This window comes from Lates calcarifer, linkage group LG19 (assembly GCF_001640805.2).
Source record: "Lates calcarifer isolate ASB-BC8 linkage group LG19, TLL_Latcal_v3, whole genome shotgun sequence".
Classification (NCBI taxonomy): domain Eukaryota; kingdom Metazoa; phylum Chordata; class Actinopteri; family Centropomidae; genus Lates; species Lates calcarifer.
Genome location: NC_066851.1, coordinates 15,007,651 through 15,029,701, shown reverse-complemented (window position 1 = coordinate 15,029,701; position 22,051 = coordinate 15,007,651). Strand labels below are relative to the sequence as shown.

Here is a 22,051-nt window from a genome sequence, read left to right as displayed (position 1 = left end):
TTTTATCAGCCATCAGTTCCTCTGAATACTGAAATGTTGGAATTGCTATTAACAGTTCAGTAGAAAATACCCAGGAAATATTTCCATGTAAGGAACAGGGATGGAGTTACATCAACAAACTCTTGAAGGAATTCAGCTGTGGGGAGAGGCATTGTTTTTGGTTTGTCCCACTGCTTATCCCATTCTCCTGACTGCAATATCTCAGTAAATACATCAAGGGAATTTCTTCAAATTTGACAGAAATGTTCATCTGGACTCAAGGATGAACTGATTAAATTTTGGTTTTTGGTAGGTCAAGATCACTGTGACTGAAGAAAACCATAACAAGAATTCACACATTAATTAACTGCAACTGGACTGGTTGGCGGAGGCAAACATGTATGAGGTGGTAAGATAGCAGTGTATTAAATCAGTGTTTACAAAATAAAGCCTTGTTGGAAGTTTCAGTTTCAGTATTAAAAAGAATTATCATCTGCCCACTCAGATCTTTTATTTTAAACTTATATTATATTTTTAAGTTATATTTTTAAATCAGTCAAATATTCTGGTAAAATAGGTGGAGTTGTAATTATTTATTTTTTATTTTAATTAGGATGTACATTGTATTTCAGCAGTTGTAGTACAGTGTAATACAAACATATTTCAACAATTACCATGAGAGCTTATGTTATAGACAAACAAAGGTGACCCTGATTAAACAAGTGTAACAGTGACCCATGATAATACTAATAATGGGTTGAATGAAAGAAAATGTCCTTTTAGCCTGAGAGCATTATGTATTGTTGGTATTGCAATGTGCAGTTGCATCTTTGGGGAGGTGCGTGTCCTGGTACAACATAGGTTACTGTAGTGGGTCCATGGCTATGTAATATTTTACGCTGTAGCTTTGCGTCAATTTAACACAGAGGTATAAATCAAGCTTTATGGTTTTTACTTCCAAATAAAGTAGTTTAGATAATCTGACCAGCATGACTGTGAGAGTTACTGCTCCTCAGGTTACTGTGGCTTTGAATAATAAATAAACTGTACAAAACAACAAAGTATGAATGAATGAAGTGTATGAATTACAATGTCAGACAGAAGGAAGGATTTCAGCATTAATATATCAGTCAGTAAGAATAACACTATGTAACAGTACAGAAAAACAGTCAGACACATATAGCCACAGAGGTCAGTCATGAAATATGCCACTATTAAAGTGTCATATTTCATGCTTGTTCCCATCTCTTTTGTATATTACTTCTGTTATCTTTTACCCATTATTTCTGCAATATAAAACACACTCAGAGAGCTGTTTAATTATGTAGCAGTGTTATTATTGTGTCAATGCTGACAGCAGTTTCAGTTAAACAGTAGTTAGGGCATTAATGTTAGAATGTCAGATAGAGACATTTGAGACCCATATCCTTTAAAGTTGCACCAGAAGTGGTATGAACAACAGGATGTCTGATCCACTGCATTAAAAATGAGGTTGGTGAAAGATAGTGAGTTTGGTTAAATGTAAATAAACATGGTGTCCGAACATTTTCTGTATTAATCCAGACCATGATCTTTCACCAACCTTAACCAAGTGCTGTAAGTTCCTAAACATAACCATATAGGTGTAATAATGCTGCAGTCACTACAAGTCAATATTTTTATTGACTATCGCTGATTATTTACGGACTATTTCGTAAACTAGTGTGACCCTGGGTTGAAGCGCAATGTAACACCAACCCCTGGAATTCAGAATTTAAAAAACAAAACAGAACAAAAACTTTCATTTCATGAAAATAAAAGAATGAGGTATCTCTTTTTGCAGATTAATCAGCCAGTTTGTGAATAGATTATGTAATGATTTATCATTCTGTTGTTAGTCTGTGAAGTGAGAGAGCTGACTTATGCAAGCAATAAAAAAGGAAAAAAAAGAATTTGAGACACAAATATTTCCAGAAAGTTCAGCTTTTGTATAGATAAACTACTTTTGCATTTATTTAGTTTTTTTGTGTATGTTGTCCTGTAAATACACAATAAACATACAATTTAGAATAATGAAAATGATGTCAGTTAGTGTATGCATAGTTTATTGAGCTATTCACAAATGAAGTACTGCGCTCATTATAATAAATTTAACTTAATTTGAGTAATATGTATTTTCATATTAGCAAAACACAAACAAGCCTTTACCAGTTTCTCTTTGTGTACAACCTTGAAATCTCTCTGATGTTGATTACTTAAGGTGTCAAGAAGCAAGTGTAGCAAAAGTTGTTTCCTTGTCTGCAAGTAACAACACAACAGCCCTTTGTCCTCACACGTATGCACAGTACAGTTGTTCTAAGTAATGATCATACCAGTACCTGTTTATCCAAACATCAGGTCTTAAGTTCACTAACATCCAGCACTAAACGTGTTGAGACAAATATTGTGATACGTCAATCAATGTGCTGACAACACATGCATAAAAACATTTACACACAAATTCAATAACCATCCTTACAAAAACCTCTCAGCACAAACTACAGACCTTCCCTCTGAAAAACACTTTGACTTTTTTCCAAGAGTCTTCAAGAGAATGAAAGGCGTAGCAAGCTAGGGAAATGGGATAATAACAATGACTAAACCAGATTAAACCAGTCCAAAAGAAGGCCTTACAGTAATTAACTGTTCATATTATTAGATTTAGATGAAAGGAGGCCCTGGAAATGGATATCAAGTTGAAGTTGCTGACAGACAATAAGTTACGCACAAATACCAAATATTTATTTTTTTCTTTTACTACCTCTACTGCTGCATGTCAACATGATATATTAATTTACAAACAGGTGTATCTGGTAGATGTTTGTGAGAACTGCACTATGTAAGATTTCAGTATCAGCACATTAATATGTCAACATGCATACAGTTTGTTTGGTAACTTGCTTACTAGATAACGTTAGCATACTAATGTTTGCACATGTTAATCTCAAAAGCAGCTAATGATGTCAGAACTGCAGCTATTACTTTCAGAAGTATTCTCTAATGAAGTGAAAAGTTGACATGTGGAAATATTGTGGTGGCATATGCTTGATGAAAAGTCAGGGAATCACCAAAATTGTTGCTACACCGGTCCAACTTTGCATTAATAATCCATGGTTACTTGCCATAGAAAAACATATTTGGACAAGCACCATGATGGTGTAAATTATGATTTAGTAGCACCATTTTCACTTTTACACTTTTACAAGAGAAAAGGTTTCGAGACAGAGCATGAACAAATTAACTTGGCAAATGTATCTCAGGTAATCCTCCAAAAACCTGTTATGAAGTTGCTGCAGCAAACTGCCAAATCATGCGGAACATGATTTGTCTCTCTTACTGGATGTGCTAGTTTAGTGTAACCATGCAAAGCCATCATGCAAACTCATGCAGAAAATACTTTGTCACTGCATTAATGTGTGTAGGTAAGTGCATCAAGCTGGCCCATTCACATTGCTTTTAAGAAAAGTGTTCATTCAGCATTCACATTTATTATGGCAAATCACATGTTCAGTTGAACTGATAATACAAATTATTCCAGTAATACACAAAAATATCTTAAGTAATGAGTGTAGATATTGTAAGGATAGACTGCCACAGGCACTGTATGTACTACTGAATAAATGTTTTGTTAACATGCCAAGATATACTTTGAAGTGAATTCCAAATCTAAATGTACACAAAGTACATGTACGTGGCCATCCTCTCACCTTAACCTTCAATGTGACAAAGAATGGACAAGAAAAGACATTACAAGACAAACTCTAGATAGAATTTCAGATAACCCAGGCTTTGATGTGTATGTTTAAAAAGTCAGTAATTATAAGGCCATGTAACAGTTCACAAACAAATTCGAATATATACTGGGCGTCCACAGAGTATGACACAAGTGCTATTACAGAGACTGACAGAGAAACTGAAATCTGCTTCCATTATTTCTACACATTATGTCCATTATGTCTGTTTGTGTCCATAATTTCTGAAAAGCATAGTATAAACATTCTCTGATAGTGCTCTTTAACTATATAATAGCATCATTATTATATTAAGTCTCATGAAATATCCTGTCATATCCTGTATATTGTATCACTTTACCCCTAAGCAGCAATGGAAGTGGAGGATGGGATATCATGAGTAAGATTCACATCTAATCCTTTACATTAGGAATGACCACAGTCTTAATTTGTTCCACTCTGTTAATGTAAGTGGATACAACAGAGCGTTGATATATGGTCATATCTGACCCTCTGCGATGACGTGTAGTCCTCCTGTAGATGGCGCAAACTTTTTTCCTGAAGTACTGCCCTGAGAAGACATACAGCAGTGGGTTGAGGGCACTGTTGAGAAAGGCCAGATACACTGAAACTTGACCTCCTACATCGAGAGTGTGAGACCACAGCGTCTCATCCAGTGCTTGGACATCACAGAGTGTGTCAAGGAATGTGAATACCTGAAAGGGACCCCAGCACAGTAGAAATACTAGTGTGACAGCATACACCAATACTGTGGCCTTTTTGTCATTAGTGTCATGAAAACCTACACTTTCCTTCCTCTGAGCTAAAGCCTTGATTATGTTCGCACTGCTGAAAACAATGACCAGAACAGGGAGTGCAAAGCCCATTACGTTCATCAGAATCTGATGGGCCAACTTCCAAGAGTGGGAGTAATCCAGAATACAGGACATTGTCTTGTACTCCATAATGAACTTAACCTTTCTGTGAACTATGGTTGGCATACTCAGTAGGAGCCCTAATATCCACAGGATGAAACAGGTCACCTTGGCATAAAGTGTCCGTCTCAGCCACCTGGCCTTCATGGTCTTCACAAGTGCTAGGTAGCGGTCAACGCTAATCATAACAAGGGTGTAGATGCTGGTGTAGAAATTGATGATGATGATGATGGAGTTGACCAGTTTGCATAAGGTATCTCCATACGGCCAGTTAAAGTTGTTGAGGATGTACATCGCCCAGAAGGGGAGGCCACACAGGAGAATAAAGTCAGCCAGTGCAAGGTTGCTCAGGTAGATTTCTGCTACAGTCAGTTGATCCTTGTGAACTATGAACACCCCCAGAACGAAGCTGTTAAAGAGAAGGCCTAACAGGCATAAGATGAAGATGTATGGGGGAATGACAGTGTGCATGATCTCCCATTCTGCAGAGACTGGAGACTGTGATGGCAGGGATGTAGTACTGTTTTCAGGCCAAAGTGCTGCCATGGAAACAAACTTCATTGGCTCCATTGGCTGGGAAAAAGAATTCAGAATTCATCAGTAAAATGCTATTGTTTGGTTCAAAACACAGTGCTGTTATTTTAACAACTGCTGCATCAACAGTTAAACTGAATAAGTAAAGTTTAAACTTTCCTGTTCACACACAACAAAATAAATAAGATATGTTGCTGACATGTATATATACTGGTGTTTAGAGCTGTTAGGGAGAGAGATCCATATTGACTCGGATCCTCTCACAGGCTACTGCAGTGCTTGTCCGATGCTGAACTACTTTGTAATAAACTTCTATATACAAGTAAGTCAGTGTCAGCGGAGATCTTTTCTTCATCATCTTCACGTCAACATCACCATCTAATATACCACAATGACAGTCAGTCTTCAGTTAGGCAGCTTAAGTTCTCCTGATGTAAACAGCCATACATTAGCAAGTTAATCAATTTCTTTAGTTTAACAAGACTCACCACCAAGCATTTTGTAATGACTGTATAGTGCCAAGTATTTTCAAAAAACAGATTTGATACTCAAAAAAGAAGAAAACATGGGAGCTCTTACCGTACGTTTCATGAAAATTTTCTTACAAAAATACTCTTGGTAAAAGACACGTTTGGAACAGGGCTCATCTGTGTACACTGAACTTCTGCTATGAGTACACAGCAAGTCAGAGGGGAGACGTGCTACGAGAGTTTTTGTATACAGAGTTACATTCTTCCACACCCTTGGCCAAGGAGTTTAGTATATCAACTTGTCAAAATGTTGTCTGTGCACATATTAGACATGCTGAAACTGGAGTGCACTAAACGTAAGTAAAGAAGCTATAACTGCTGATGGCAATGCAATGCAATATGTGTTGACTAAATCAACACTACTGCAGACTATTATGACAAAATTAAGACTATTATCTGATCTAAGATTATCTGATTATGGTTCATAAGTATTATTTTATTATTTGAAAAATAGAACTAAATAATAATGACACACAATGTCTTCTTGTGATCATAACAGTCCTCAAGGCCCAAGGAGAGATTAGCTCACTGCATGATGGTTTGCTTTTTGATTTAGTAACATTATACAGTTTATCTACAACTAATAACCTCTAGATGTTTGACTTAATAAGTACTAAAAACTGATTTATGCCTATTCCAATCTAATTCATCCATAATCTTTTCTAAATTTCATCCTAACTCCAGATGACAAATTAGATGTAATACATAATTTAAACAGAACTTTTTTTTTTTTTTTATCAGACTGTGATGGCAAGTGTTATCTAAAATGAATGTAGTTGACACCCCTTTTATGGTCAAGATCACGACAACACACTTGAAATATGCAGTTCATTAAGACAATCTGAAAGGGAAACTGGCTCATAGTCTGTGTAAACAGTCCTCTACTATCAAAACAAAGACATCTCATCCCTCTCTTAGTCACAGATGATACTTTATTGAAGACAACAACATGCATACATTGTTGAAATACCATAAATAACGTTATGATCATTTAAAGCCTTAGTGTACAATTTGTTGTCTGGAATTCAAATGCTTTGTGGTTGTTGTTTTGTTTACTTCATTTCTTTATATTGATAACAAAGATTTTAAAACCAGTTACTATATTTCATTCTATACACACTATATTCAATAATACACAAACATAATGGATTCATCACCTAATATATTTTTCTCAGTTACATCCGTGGAGTTTCAACACATGAAGTTGTTTGACAAAACAAACCTCCTTGTTTTACAAAAATAGTTCAGCTTCCTGATCGTATAAAAATAGAAAGTTCCACCTTGGATAATATCCATGAGAAACATCACCAGTGCTAGCCTTGCCTTGGAAAGGAAAGGAAAGGAAACTACTGATGTTTCAACAGTGAAATGTGGAATCAAGTTCAAGGTTAACAAGCACAGTACAGTATAAGAAAACAATAGAACTGTATGTATTTCATACACAGTAAATAAAGTTCAACTTTTTTAAATGTTGAAATGTTATTTTCTTTCTTGCCAAGAATTAACTGAAAAACTTCCAATCCAAAGGTAACAAAATCTGCCTCCTAGCACCTTAAATGCACTCACAAATTAGCACCTAATATCTAATTAATTTAATCTGTACAAAAACAAAATGTAAAATAACATACTGAGGTTTTCCATGTGTTTTCTACATGGACTAAATTAGTGAGATACAGCATGTTCATTCGTGAGCTGTAGAAGTGCTGGTAGGTGGAGTTTGATACCCTTTGAAAAAGTCAGGCTACCTGTTTTGTTTCCCATTTCCTTGTTTATGCTAAGCTTAGCTAACCAGCTACAAGCTTTGGCTACATATTTACTTTACATAGAGGTACTAACCTTCTCATCTAACTCTCATCTTGTACTTTAATTAAACTAAACAGCTGGTTTTAATCAAATTTTCTCTTTACGTGCGGATGCAATTTAGATTTTAGTACTGTCAGTTTGTTTAGTTGGGTTGAGATTAGCATTGGAATGACCAGACTTCCTCCATTGTTGTTTTCTTCTGCACAGCACTAGTCTAAACACCTCCCTTGCCCTCTGCTGAAAGTGCTTCCCCACAATAATATACAAGAAAGGATTCAATGAGCTGTTACTGTAACCAAGGTATGTAGCTAACTGGTTGCCAATGTCCAGCACATATGCCCATGTGCATCCAGAGATGACTTCATAATAATCCAAGGTGTCCAACACCATCAGAATCTGGTAGGGCAGCCAGCAGAGAACAAACACAGCCAGAACAACAAGGACGAGGTACGCTGCTTTCCTCTCTACACTCCCTCTGCTGCCTTTTCTCATCTTCTGGCTGCTCCAAATGACTTTGGTGATATGGTAACTACAAAAGGATACAATAGGAACAGGGATAAGGAAGCCTACTATGCTGATGGTCATGTTGTGGCGCAGTCTCCAGCCTTCGTGGGGGTACGCTACGTAGCATGCGTCAATGCCCAGATGAGGGAAGAACTGCACAGAGCGGAAGAGGATGGCAGGGAAGCTGAACAAGATTCCAGCGATCCAGATACCGAAACAAATCCCACGCGCCCAGAGGGTCCGTCTCTCTCGCCCCTGGGACAGCGGTCTGGTGAGGGCCAGGTATCTGTCCACGCTCACAAGGGTAAGGAACAGCACACTGCAATAATAATTCATCCCAATGATGACACTGATAAGCTGGCACATGGGCTCTCCAAACCTCCAGTGGAACCTGTCGATAATGGTTGCCACCCAGAATGGCAGACACGAAACCATGAGGAGATCAGCCGCTGCCAGGTTGCTCAGGTAGATGTCGGCCACAGAGTTGTGCCTCTTCTGAAGACAGAACACGCAAAGCACAAAAGAGTTGCCTATCACTCCAAGAAAGCAGATGATGGACATGTACGCTGGCTGTATGGTGTAAACCCAGTCCCATGCATCTGTGTGGTTGCAGACAAGCTCAGTTCTTGTGGCATTCTCCATAAGTCACTCTTCCACTGAGCTGGGGATCGCTATGACAGCTGCTGCACGGTAAAAGCAGTTTTGGAGGAAGAAACGTAAGGGTGTGGTCAGAACTAATACATATACTGGTAAAACCTTTTAACTCTGTCAACATGTTTGATGTATGTTTTGCAACCTTCACGTCATAATTTGACTTCTAAGTGTGCAAGAATAATTGATTTAATGGAGTGTGGATAATGGTGTTTTATCAGTGACAGCACTCAGCCTGCACATGCCATTGTCAAAGAAGGGAATCTTAGAAACAGGTACTGTAAGGAGCATGTGATTGAGAGCATCCTGGACCCCACATTTATACCTGTATGGACTTAGACACATACACTGTAATGTCTCTCTCTCTCTCTCTCTCACACACACAGCCACAATTTATAGTTATATTTATTAAAGTTCAACTGAATTTTTTTTTTTTTTTTCACTTTTGTGTGAGGAGGTAACTCAAACTCAAACTGACATCAGAACAAAGGAAGGGCAATTGTATGTATAGTCCTGGTTGATTGTGGAATTAAATGCAGGTGGGGAGAGACGAGGTGACTGCAGGCTACAGGGCTGATTGGGGAAATGGGAACAGGTGAGGGGGTGAAACACTGAAAAGGAAAGACTTACAAGGACAGGAAGCAAAACTGGAGACCTGACAAGGTAATTTCAAAATAAAACAGGAAATAATAAATACAAATCCAGGCAAAGAGTCACTCAGGAAGGCAGATCATGACACATCTGCCTTGTTACAACATTCAGCATTTGACCGTTATATGGTTACGTTTTTATTCCATTCAGAAAGTGGAAGGTATTCAGCCTAGCTGACTAATGTAACCACCCAGTCCCACTAGACATTCACATTAAATCAACACCTGCTGAGTAATCAGATGCTCCTGTGCCCTCAGTGTTGTATTCATCCTGCATTATAGAAAGAAAAGGTAACAGCCAGTGTAAGCTGTCCTTTCATGGATTAAGTTGTCAGCACCCACAGCAACAGACAGTCCTGTGTCCCAACCTTCCTGTGCTGTGATTTGAAACAGTGATTAATGTCTGGACTCACAGAGAAACAGGAAAACACCAATATAAAGTTGGGGAGCCAATCAGAACAATATATATATAGTATTCTGACTCCTTTTGCAAAAATGAGTTTTTATTTCAGTTTGACTTAAAAATGCAAATCTTTGAACAAAGAAAAATATATATTCCAGATTTGAAAGAAGAGCGTGAAAAACATTGTGTAATCCTGAGAGGCAGACAAAAATACATGAAACAGGTCAAACTGTGTATTTTTGGCGTATACTTTACTGTTTGAGGTAACTTTGTCTGCCTGCATGTTTTTTGTTCCACAACACTTTCCAGCCCTGGCAATAGTGGTAAAGCATGACTCCTAACAAAGATTTCCTGTTTGGCATCACATGCCTTCATTTTGGGGAAAGCTAGGGGTGTACCCTCACCCACAGCCCACACTGAGTCAACACTGGGCCAATAAGTGGTGTGGGGAGAACTGTATAACGAGACAACTGATGTCTATGCAGCCAGAAGAAGAAAAAAAAAGGACGCATGTTTGTGTGTCACCACTGGAAACTGTTTGACACAATCTTGTTTTTAACTCAGGAGACAATGAGTCAGAAACATCAGAAAACACTTAGCAAGCGTTTTTACAATCTGAGCTATCAGAAATACGATAAGATGGAGTATAAAAATTCTATTTACAGAAATAATTTTACAGAAGCCAAGCAGATTTACATTACACTGCCTGTACATTCAAGATACTGATGTTTACCAATGTTTGTAACAAGGGTTCCAGCTGTAGTTTATTGCATGTGGTAGAGCTATTATAAAAGTGTGAAAAACAATTCTTTGTGGTTTAGGTTTTCCAGTTTATGTTAAGTGATATATAATTATCTAGCATGGCTGCAACAGAATACCACCATTATCAGAAATCTGTAACACCCTCTCCAGGAGGGAACATTCCAGCCCCATATGTCTCTATACATGTAGTTACATTTTCTAAAAATAATTAAAGATTTGGTTTATCTTTAAGACATCTCATCATAGACTGATCTGAGGTAGGGTGATTTGGTCCCATTTGATACAATTATATCCACTGTAAAAACTCTAGGTCATCATTTCAATCATTTTCATTGGCAAGGGGTTATTAAATGACTGTCCTCCACAGTCAGCTTTCTACAAATTCTACTTTGGAGAGGAACAGTGCTTTTGTTAGTAATATTTCATAAGACAGTCTTTAAGGTGGAGGACAGGTTTGACCGTGTGGACTCTGAGCTTGTTGTTCTCTTAACACTCCACTGCTTGAAGAGTTCCTGAACTTTTTTCCGGAAGTTCTTTCCCACGATGACGTACAAGATAGGGTTGAGAACACTGTTGAAGAAAGCTAGATAGGTGAAGATCTGGTTGCAGATATCTAGGACTGTGGTTAAGTGACACCCTCCCAGGACTTCAGCTCTTAGCAGCACGTCCAGTGTGGTGACCACGTGGAATGGCACCCAGCAGATGAGGAAGGCCAGGAGGACAGCCAGCATCAGAGTGGTGGCCTTCTGCTCCGTTTTCTCAGCACTGAACCTCTCTATTGCCTGGATTTTCAAAGCCTGGATAATTTTGACGGTGCAAAATGAGATGATCGAAAAGGGGATGATGAAGCTAAAGACAATCAACATCCCGTCACAGAACAGCTCCAGGGTCTCGTTGGGGTAGTTCAAAAAGCATGCAGTGACATCAAACTCAGGGAAATACTTCACTTCCCGGAAGATGAGTGTGGGGACACTCAGGAGCAAGCCAAAACTCCACATCAGCAGACAGCCCAGTTTGGCATACTTCGGCCTACGCATTCTGCCATGGGACATTGTGTGCACCAGCGCCACATAGCGATCTATGCTGACTAGGACTAGGAAGTAGATGCTGGAGTAGGCGTTCATCTTAATGCCCAGGTTGACAACTTTGCACAGGAACAGACCAAAGGGCCAGTTGAAACCGTTGGATATGTTGACAGCCCAGAAGGGCAAACAAGACACTAGGACAAGGTCAGCAGCAGCCAAATTGCTCAAATAGATCTCAGCCACAGTGCATGCCTTCTTGTGGAGACAGAATACCATCAGGACAAACACATTAAATGCGATTCCCAGCACAGCAAGTAGGATGATATACACTGGCTGACCAGCATAGAGCCACTCCCAGGTGTCCTGATCAGGACAGTGAGTGCCATTGGTGTTGTTTTGATCTCCATATAAAGCTGTAGTGCTTAGGTCTGGGACACTGTGAAGAACATTAAAAAAAAGACAATTAAGTATTGACAAACACTGCTGAGAGTTAAATGAGACAATTGATTGAATCATGTCTTCACAATAAATATGAAGCTAGAACCAGCAGCTGGTTATCTTAGCCTAACAAAGATTAGAAGTGGGAAAACAATAAAGCCATCTACTATTACCTAGAAACTTCCTTTATACAAATCATAACATTTTAACAAGGACAATAAATAATAAGGTAAATGTAAAGGATGTAAATGTAAGGATTCTTATTTGGCACATTTATGGTAATTTAGTTGACTGACAATAAAAATTGTCTTGGTGTCCTAGCTGTTTAAACACTGTATGCTGTTTATTGCTTATTTTTAATCAATTTTTTTTTTAATTAACTTCCACTGATGCTAGTTTTCCTGGGGTCCATTAGTACACAAGACAAGATCTAGACATTAACAGTTATTGAAGAACAGTGGTTACTGGGGTAACATAAAATAAAAAAAGATTCCAAAAACACTGTCAATATAAACTAGGATGCATAACCAAAAAGAGACAGATGTTAGATCTTTAGTTATATGGCATTATGCCATATAAACTAATATATATTTGACTTAGCTCTGCGTGGAACAGTGTCTTTCTAATATATATATTTTTTTACATTGTGGAAGATGTCACTGGCCCTTTTCAACATCAAGCTTTTGGTGTTTTTGGTGTTTTGTGTTTTTAAGCTGATGCCAAAAAAAATTTGGTTTACCAGAGATGATGGCTTTCCTGATAAATATCATGATACTAAGATAAAATCTGGTTTTGACAAGCAGCCATAATAATTTAGACTGTACTGTGTTACTTTCAATACTCATGTTATACGTACAGCTGTTATGGACTAACTGCAACTTCTGTTTATCTTTTTTTTAGCTGAAGACTAAACAACAGCGCAATATTCAAGGAGGTTTAGAACCAGTGATGATATAACCATGTTCATAACATCTACAGTGACATAGGGAGAGCACTTTTTGCTGATGCCCTTCCCTTCTCTTTAAACAAACAAAACAAAATTAACAATATACTGAGGCTCAAAAGTGGTATAATACATACCATCATAGCTCGAGGACACATTTGCTCTACTTGGAAAATATACAACTGTATAACCAACATCAAGTGCTGAATACATGTCTGCCTGTACATCACATTACTTTGAAGCAGTGACCTTTGTAGTGAACTAAAATAACAGAAATCATCATAGAGCTGATCAAAAGTTGAGCTTTTTGAGCGCCAACTACACACCCAGTTATACAACAAAGTGGTGTGTTAAATGCCCATCTCCCTGCTCTATATCAACTGTGAACTCCATTCCTTCCTGTCAATCATAAGTTTCAACTGTACCTGAGTCTCCCATAACAGTCACCACTAATGAGCAACAGGCTCAGCCCTGTTCTCTCCAATTGCCTTCAGGATCTTTGATTTTGCTCTGCACAGTATGAGATATAATCTTGCTAGGAATCTGTTTTTTAATGGACCATTACATCTATGTCAACTGTATTTTCAAATCATACTCAACAAATACTCACACAACATTTTAAAAACAAATAAATAAATATAATAAACAAAAAACAATAACCAGGTGTAGCCTTTTATACCTGGGCCAGAACTGAGCACAGATATGATGCACTGCATTATAATTTTCATTAGAATTTCCATTCTGTCAACACATCCATTACTGCTGCTGCTCACTGACATGCATGAGCAGAACTTGAAACTTCTGTAGAGAAAGACAAGTTTCTACTGGTAAGGACCATTCTGGTTTTTCATTTCCCTGACATTGTTTTGGCTCTCTTCACCTACTTGTATTACATGTATCTAGATTTGAGCAGCAGCTTTCTCCACATGACAGTAAATTTTTACCAGGTTTCTGTACATTGTTATTGACATAAGATTAAATAATGTATCACTGATTGTGTTAAGTATTTTACAATATATAAAGCAAAATGAAGCTTATACATACCTTGTTGGTTGAAGAGTCATTCCTCCTGAGTAAGTCCAGAGATGAAATGTCCAGATGCCTAGCCACACTGTTCCCAGTGCCCTGCCTTTCTCTCCTCTGTCTGTCTCTGACTGACGCTCTTACAGGAAACTGTAATTAAAGTGAAGTCTGCCAAAAAAGCATACTCCAGTCTGCATGCTCTCTCTCTCTCTCCTTTTCTCTTCTGTTTGTCTACCTCTTAGTAAGATCATTAACATGTATCTGACATACATAATCTTTACTTGTTGGTCTTTCATTACTGAGATTTTAACATCCACATAACAACTAATGACCCAAAAAGCTATATGTTTCAAACATATATTTTTTTTTGGGCAAAAATAATAATCACAATTATTTCCAGTCACTACATATAAATTAAACATCACCTCAAATTGTTTTACTGTTTTCATTTGTACTGTCTTTTTATCAGCTTGTTAGTCTTTTGTAAAGCACTTTGAATTGCAACTTGTATGAAAAAAAGATTGTTATGCGCATGTTAGGGTTATTTGCTGGTTATTGAAGTAGTATAGATATGTGTTTGGACAAGGATGTAAGCCACCAAGAGATGTTCATTCACTACATACTCTGCTTTAAGAGATGAATCACTTTTCTGCACTGCATTGCATTTAAAGTACAACATACTCATGCATGGGGACACTGTTATGTGGAATAACCTTGACAACTGTGGGAAATTTGAAACCAAGACCTATCTTCCATCTAACCACAAAACATATTCAAGCAGACAAGAATGCTATGTGACATCATCCAGCAAGGTGCTGGTTTGTTTTCTTGGCTAATCAATGACGTGCCTTCCTAGCAGATGTTTGTAATGCAATTTGTGCATTTCCGCTGTTTAGCTTGTCACTCAGGACAATGGAGGATAAAATGACTGTGGCTGTTTCACAAAAACAATTTACAAGCGCTGCCCACGCAAATGGTGGGAGCGTCATGTTTCACATGCAAGTTGTAAATACATTTGTGAGTCCCACAGGGTTCTTGTACATGGGTAATAAGTAAATATGGCATTTCTTCTGATTAGTGAAACCTGTAAAAGTTGAATAGAGGGGGAAAAAAATTGTTGCACGCTGCAGGTTGCATGTTGCAGATATGTTTGAGAGGGCCTCAGAGCTGTAAAATCGACAATTCCTGACCATGTAGGCTAAGTGAATCAATACACTGAATGTTGATGATGACTATTTGACAAATGTGTAATGTGCAATTTGTGCTGTCACAAAAAAAGAAAGAAAATTTGCATCTATATACACAAAATCAATTGACTATATTTTGTGCACATGGACACAAACTGCCATGAGACTGGGTTGTCTGAAAACATGAACTACATTCCATCTAATCATACCTGAATGGATTTTGTTTCCCCATGTCTGACTCACCCAAAACCATATGGCTGGCCTCTGTATCAAATGCGAAAGTCTTCCACTGACACTGGTGGTGATAGTAGCTATTGTGGCTGGTAGGCCTCTTCAATCTGCTCTTCTTTTAATGTAGACAAGGGATCATTTCAGGGGTAGAGAGGGTGGATGGCAATGTTCCTAACTGGTGCAGAAAATCAAACAATTCTCCCTTTTGGCATGTGGCACATGTATCATCCACTGTTTCTCTGCTGTTATCTTGTATCCTCTATAATGACACCCTTCCTCTCGATCTGATGTCAGTACTGATCCTCTCCCTGGACTCTCCCTAATCTTCCAAACTAAACTAAGATTTATAACAGACAAATGACATTATCAGATATTCTATTCTGTGTGCGTGTATGTATTACTAACAATGAGGGAAGATGGACAGGCGGCTCCATCATCAAGCCAATGATTATCTCAGAAACAGCATTTGGTTGAACAATGTGGCAATTTGATAGACAGTGCAGTTAAAAAGGGAGAATGTGCTTTAAAGTTAGCATTGATGAGAGTAGACAAAGGACTTAAGTGCAGTCACTAATGTGTGAAAACAAATCTGTTGTGTCATATTCATATGATTAATATGAGTTACATGCATGACCATGAGGAAGTCAGTGAGCTGACTGTCACACTATAATAAGACTGGCATCTTCCTTGAAATAATGTTGCAATCATTTCAGTTCCCCACTTTGCCAAAGCACAGATATTCATGATATTCTGTAACAGACACCTTAGAAGTGCTAACCTTATTTTTTAGGAAAGGTCTTGTATTCTGGTTTGTAACCAGTGAACTCAAAGTGATCCTAAGCAGATGGGAGTCATGTAGCCAGACCACTTTGGTCAGTTAACATTCAGTTGCAGATTCCCAGTTGGTGATGGTGCCATTCTCTTGCCCACCATTAGTCTCCCTTGACAAGATGTAGCAGGTTGTCTGTAGGGAAAGAAATAACTGTGAAGTAATGAGACTTCCTGGTGTTGCAGTGGACAAAATGTTTTTTCTTCTCTTATACACTCTTTCTTTGTTTCTTGAAACGATAAGAATCAAAATCAGATGTCATATTTGATGGATGTTTTTATTCACTTGGTATGGTTGACTGCTCTATGTAACAATGAGGGCACTGGATTAATTTTCCAACCATGACACTCCAAGACATTTCCTTGGAACCAAATACTTGTCAAGGGAAATTTGACATCCAAACAATACACCAAAATTATGTAACACCTTTATTACAAACAATGTAAGTAATCTAATGCCCAGGTTCACGTTAGACTATGTACTTATGTAAAGATCAACATCCATAACAAGTTATTCAAGTTTTGAATCAATAATGCTTAGACTATGTGCCCTCAAATAAACTTTAAAACATTTCTTTCCCTTCTTGGACAGAATGTTTGGTCTTCTGCCAACATCCTCTCAGACCTGCATGCCTCCCAAGTAACCTGGTTTGCCAATAGGCTCTGGTTTGCTCATCACTTTTGCTCTGAACTGTTGTTCTGAGGGTGGTTGTGTTTTTTTCCTGTTTGATTCCCAGATCTGCTCTGCTCCATATATTCCGACTAGACTTGTCTTAACTTTGGGAGAATCACGGAAATAGATTCAATCTATTAAGCCATCTGGATTTGTAGACATGTAGAGGCAAAACCTGTTGCTTAGGACATGGATAAATGTGTGATCTGGGTCTCACAGGTCATATTTGCTCTCAACCTGTGAATGAAAAGAAGCTTTTAAAAATGCATGCAGTGTTGTGTGGGTAGGTGACTGACTTATGATGCTTATATATTATGATATAAATGCAATTAAACTTTCAGTGAAAACATAGACCCTGACAATATTCTTGTGGCAAATCACTATTTTGGCACTTGGCAAGTATACATACCACACTTGAATTGCACAATCTGTCAAAAGATGTGTAATCTTTCTTCCGAAATGTCCCCCAGTAAACATAGTTTTATTTATTGTTTTGTTTTTACAGAATAATCTGCACAGTTGCTGCCCAGAAATACCTCCTGTTTTTTAACCCATGCTTTCAATGGCTTTACCAACAATTCAGCAACAATAACAAACCGCTGCCAACAAAAGCAAAGATGTAAGGAGTTTTACTGTGGTTTGTGACTGGGTGTTGTGAGCATTTTTGTGTTTCTTGCTGCAGTATATCATGGGCAGATGGCGGACTAAACTTAAAGTATAATACTGTAGCTTGTCTCTACTGGCTTGACATTTTCATTAGACACAATTTTCCACTGAATGTGACAAAAAAGCTTGTTAAGTGTTTGCAAGTTCTGTGGTTTATCCTAAGTAACTCATATTTTGTTACTGGAAAGAAAAGCTGTTTTCCAAGTGTAATATTCCAATAATCTGAGCACCACAAACAGAATTTTATTCATCTCTATTGTGTTGGGATGGCGACAGAAGTCTCAGTGGTGGTTATCGCAATACCACAGCAAATAAAGCCCTGATCTGCATGGTTAAATAGGGTAGGTGAAAAAATATGTATTTTTTGTAATGTGACTCTTAAGTGTCCAAACATAACATTTATTAAACTTTACTGCCTTGGCCCAGCCTTTAACACGTTTAGACACACTCCATGACTTACTTACATTACATTAACTGACATGTAGTAGACTCTGAAGTAATTTATTATAGTATGACAGCTGCTGTTAGTTATGTCTCAGTGGTGTGTAATGAAGTATATAACAAATGTCTGGACACAGGAGCGGCAAGCCTCATGCTCCTCTTCAAAAATACTCAGCTCATTTCCTGTCTCCTTCTGCTTGTCTCTGAAAGTTTTTTCCAGGCAATGTGCTCCATTACTCAGGGCTGATCCCGCCCCCGTTCCCTCTTACATAACTCCTCACAGATTTGAGACATCGGGGCACATCAACTCTTGTGCAGTTTTAGATATTGTTTTCACAGCTGTCTGGTGAAAAGGGGCCTTTAAAAGGAAAGTGAGAGCTGGATGAGACAGAACCAACACTAGGGTGTGACACTGGGACCGGCCCTAAGCCTCTCTGAAACCACTAATGGAACTCTGACAAGCACTAATGCAGCCAGCCAAGGAACACAGAGCCATTTAGAAAATCAGAAATCAAAGTAAAATTCAACCCCAGCTTTCAGTGCTGCATGTTGAACTGCACAAATGTTCCTGGCAGTGACAGAAACAGGGTGATACAGGTTTTGGAAAGTGATGTGTATCCTCTGCTCTCTGATTTAACATGCCTGGTGTATCATTTTCATTCTGCCTTCAGGGGAATAAAAAATAGGATTAGATTTCACATCCCTTTTTCTTATTAAAAAAATTCACAAGACACTATGCATACAACACTGTGAGTCAACAACAGGTGGGCAGCTGTCGTCTGACATTTAGTTTTGTTTTTACTCTGTAATTTGAATGTCAGAAGACATGAAAATTAAACTGATTCCAGGAAATTTATGGTGAGATAAACATGTTTATGACCACAGACCAAGCTGAAAGCTTGAGTTTTGGACTGTGGGTTTTTATAGTTTAGAGAAGAGGTAAACTACGTGGGAGGAGGCCACTTGATTGGAAATGAATATTTGATTATTTAGCCGCTTGCAGAGTGGAAATGACTACAGAGTATTCTACTGAGTTATACAACTTGTAAGTCAGTATGCACTTTGCCAACATCTGCAAACAGTTTTGAGCCATAAGAGAATTTTCCAGGCGTCAGACCAATTACTGCAAGTTTTATAAATTGTGTCACTGTTTCGGCAATTCATTTAGTCTTATAGTCAAAATATGACACAGTAGAGCGTTTGCTATTATGAGAGACATCAGCCTCTGCATCTGATATGTTTGAGATTTTCCACCATTATGGGAATGTCTGATCAATTATGAAAACTTAAATACAATGTAAGACAAACCAATGAAAGGCATGTCTTGTCTTACACTTTAATATTTTGTCTCTTTACTCTGCAGTCTGACAGACAACATGGCCAGTGTTTGCCTCAGAGTGACAAAAGAGATGACTGCATGTTTCACTGAATGACTTCTGACAACATGGTGATAGTAACAGAGGATTGCCACTACATATCACTAACTTGTCTCCTCTAGATCCCTGAAACATCTCTTCTATCTAAAAAGAAAGACTTTAGGAAAACTGGATGCAATAAAAAAATGTAAACTTTCACTCTTTCAACATTCATTTAAATTATTGTTTCTTATTGTGTCTAAATATTACTAACAAAAAATTACTATTATACTATTATGACATGGCTGCTAATTGTAAATTATGTTTTTCCGAAACAGTTCTAAAGGGCGTTGCTCCCTATAAAGTAAACAGGGAAGGGGAAGAATTCACTTTAACTCTAACACACTGCACATGTTTTATTTTCTTGTTTGTCCTGGCAGGCACTACAGTATGTCAAACAAACAGTCACAGACCAGAACAATCTCTTCTCACAGGCCAAACTCTTTCATTGCCGTAGCATTACCTTGCAATAACAAAAGATCTACGGCACTTACACATACATAGTATGAGCAAAATGTGCTGTATATAGTGAACATATACTCTTTCCATCAATAGATGAATATAATGCATGTATTACATGCATATAAAAAATTACACATCTATGCAGCACTGAATTCTTGCATTTTTGCACTTTTATGCACTTTCACTCTCCCTGTACAGTATAAGCACAGTCTGCAGGCACTGTGTGTAAGCCTATTTAAAACTACTGAAAACTGAATTCAAATTCCTTGTATGTTAGTACTTGTACTTGTACCAATAAAGTTGATTCTGATTCTACAGTATACAGTATGTAATGCATGTACTGTATATCCTAATTATCTTAAATACCAGCATCAGTTAGATATGGAGCCCTCTACTGGACAAGCTATAAAGTGTCCTCCGCCTTGGAAATATTCTGAAAGTGAGAGGGCAGTCAGCCCGGCCCTTCTGAAAACGCACAGGTACATTAGAACAACACAAGGAAATATGTTACACTTTCACACATTGTGTCAATGTCAGAGACACAATATTTGTCCGAGGCGAATGAAATATTTGATTCAATGAGCATGTGAACATGCATATACAGAATTACCCATGTCAGAATAATAAATATTATATTATTGAATTATTGATGCATTAATGTGTACATCACTTTAATGCTGCAGCTAATAAAGAGGTAGATAACTTTTATTACTTGCTTATCAATTTAAAGTTTTAAATTAAATGTAGTGCAGTAAAAAAGTACAATATGGAAGTATAAAGTAGCAAAAATTCAAACTAAACTCAGCATAATGTATGTTAAGTATACATACCTCAAAATTGTTATTAAGTTCAGTATTTGAGTAAATGTTCATCTACTCATAATACACTCATAGTACTTTTACTTTTGATGCCTTAAGTACTTTTTGTAGTTTTACATTGTGGGGTTGCTTTAAATTAAGAGAAGCATCTGAATACCTCAGTGCCTAATCCACACAGAAATGACCTCACAGGTCATCACAGATATATGAACTTCCACAAACCAAAAAACACTCACTCACTCACATTCACTGGCACACTTGCTGGTCTTTCACAGTGAGCCTGAGACGACAAAGATCAGCATCGATCAGTCTCTGCTCTTCTCAGCTCTAAGACAACACCTGTCAGACATTCATCTCAACACTGAGAAATGAACAGAGGCTTCCACTGTTAATCCCAATCCCTTGCCTTCCTATTCTCCTACATTTTTGCTCTTCTCCATCATCCTGTCATTTTCTGTCAGCCTGTACATCTGTCTATCCATCTCTCCACTTGTCTTACTCTCCGCTCAATAGATCCTCCATTAGCTCCTGGCTTCCACTTTAATTTTGGCCAGCAACCGAGTAAGTGGGACTCGACAGTGCCTGCCAATGGGGTGCATCAGGCGAACAGAGTGATACATGTCAGTCTCCATGGTGACAGGCTGCATGTTCTGCATGCTGATATCCAATCATATTCAGTGTAGAGACGGAGCAGTGGTCTGCTGAGGGATGGGCGTTATATTCCCAGGACTCCTCTAGTACTTCCTGAAACACACTATATTGTAACACCAGGTTCCAGGTTATCCTGTTTATAGATGAAATGTCATATTTCCGTTTTGATAAATGACTGATGAAGTTCACCTGTAACTTGAATGTATTTCACTGCAGCCAATGCAATAAAAACTGCTGTGCTGTTTTTTTTCTCTAAGCCACTCTAGCAGTGTGGCTCAAGGGATGACGATGTTCGTCTAACAGCTGGTTTGTTATTGTTGTTTAGACTGAAATATCTCAACAACTATGGGATGGATTGGTACAAAGATGATGAGTCCCTCTGACTTTAGTGATCCCCTGACTTTTCCACCATGACGTTCATTATATTGATTTTTAGTCAAATATCGCAACCAAATGCCACCAAATATGGCAGAGATACAGATTTGTTGATCACCTGACTTTTCATCTAGAGTCACTAGCAGGTTTTAACTTATTCTGAAAAATATCTCAATATCTAGAAGGACTAGCACAAAATTTTGTTCCCACATTCAAGGTTCAGAGAGAATGGAAATGAACGATTTTGATGATCCTATGATTTCCCCTCTGGTGCTACCATGAGGTTGACAATTTGGTTTTCAGTTAAATATCTTAAACTCCACGAAACCAAGAACAGTTATTTATTATTGTATATTTTTGTATAGAAGTTGGATG

At 37.9% G+C, this 22,051-nt stretch overlaps 3 protein-coding genes across 3 annotated transcripts; all 3 read right to left on the bottom strand.

Moving 5' to 3' along the window:
* Positions 1-3,465: 3,465 nt before the first annotated feature.
* bdkrb1 (bradykinin receptor B1) lies at positions 3,466-5,869 on the bottom strand. The gene is made up of 2 exons (XM_018663387.2): positions 5,777-5,869; positions 3,466-5,236 (listed from the first exon to the last, which is right to left on the bottom strand). The coding sequence occupies exons 1-2, from the start codon at positions 5,786-5,788 to the stop codon at positions 4,142-4,144; spliced, it is 1,107 nt and encodes a 368-aa protein (XP_018518903.1). The 5' UTR covers positions 5,789-5,869; the 3' UTR covers positions 3,466-4,141.
* Positions 5,870-6,641: 772 nt separating this feature from the next.
* Positions 6,642-9,633, bottom strand: LOC108875092 (B2 bradykinin receptor). Its single transcript, XM_018663767.2, has one exon. The coding sequence runs from the start codon at positions 8,674-8,676 to the stop codon at positions 7,648-7,650; it is 1,029 nt and encodes a 342-aa protein (XP_018519283.1). The 5' UTR covers positions 8,677-9,633; the 3' UTR covers positions 6,642-7,647.
* A 138-nt stretch (positions 9,634-9,771) lies between these two features.
* LOC108875091 (B2 bradykinin receptor) lies at positions 9,772-14,061 on the bottom strand. The gene is made up of 2 exons (XM_018663766.2): positions 13,951-14,061; positions 9,772-11,961 (listed from the first exon to the last, which is right to left on the bottom strand). Exons 1-2 carry the CDS (start codon positions 13,968-13,970, stop codon positions 10,923-10,925), a joined length of 1,059 nt encoding a protein of 352 aa, XP_018519282.1. The 5' UTR covers positions 13,971-14,061; the 3' UTR covers positions 9,772-10,922.
* Positions 14,062-22,051: the final 7,990 nt, after the last annotated feature.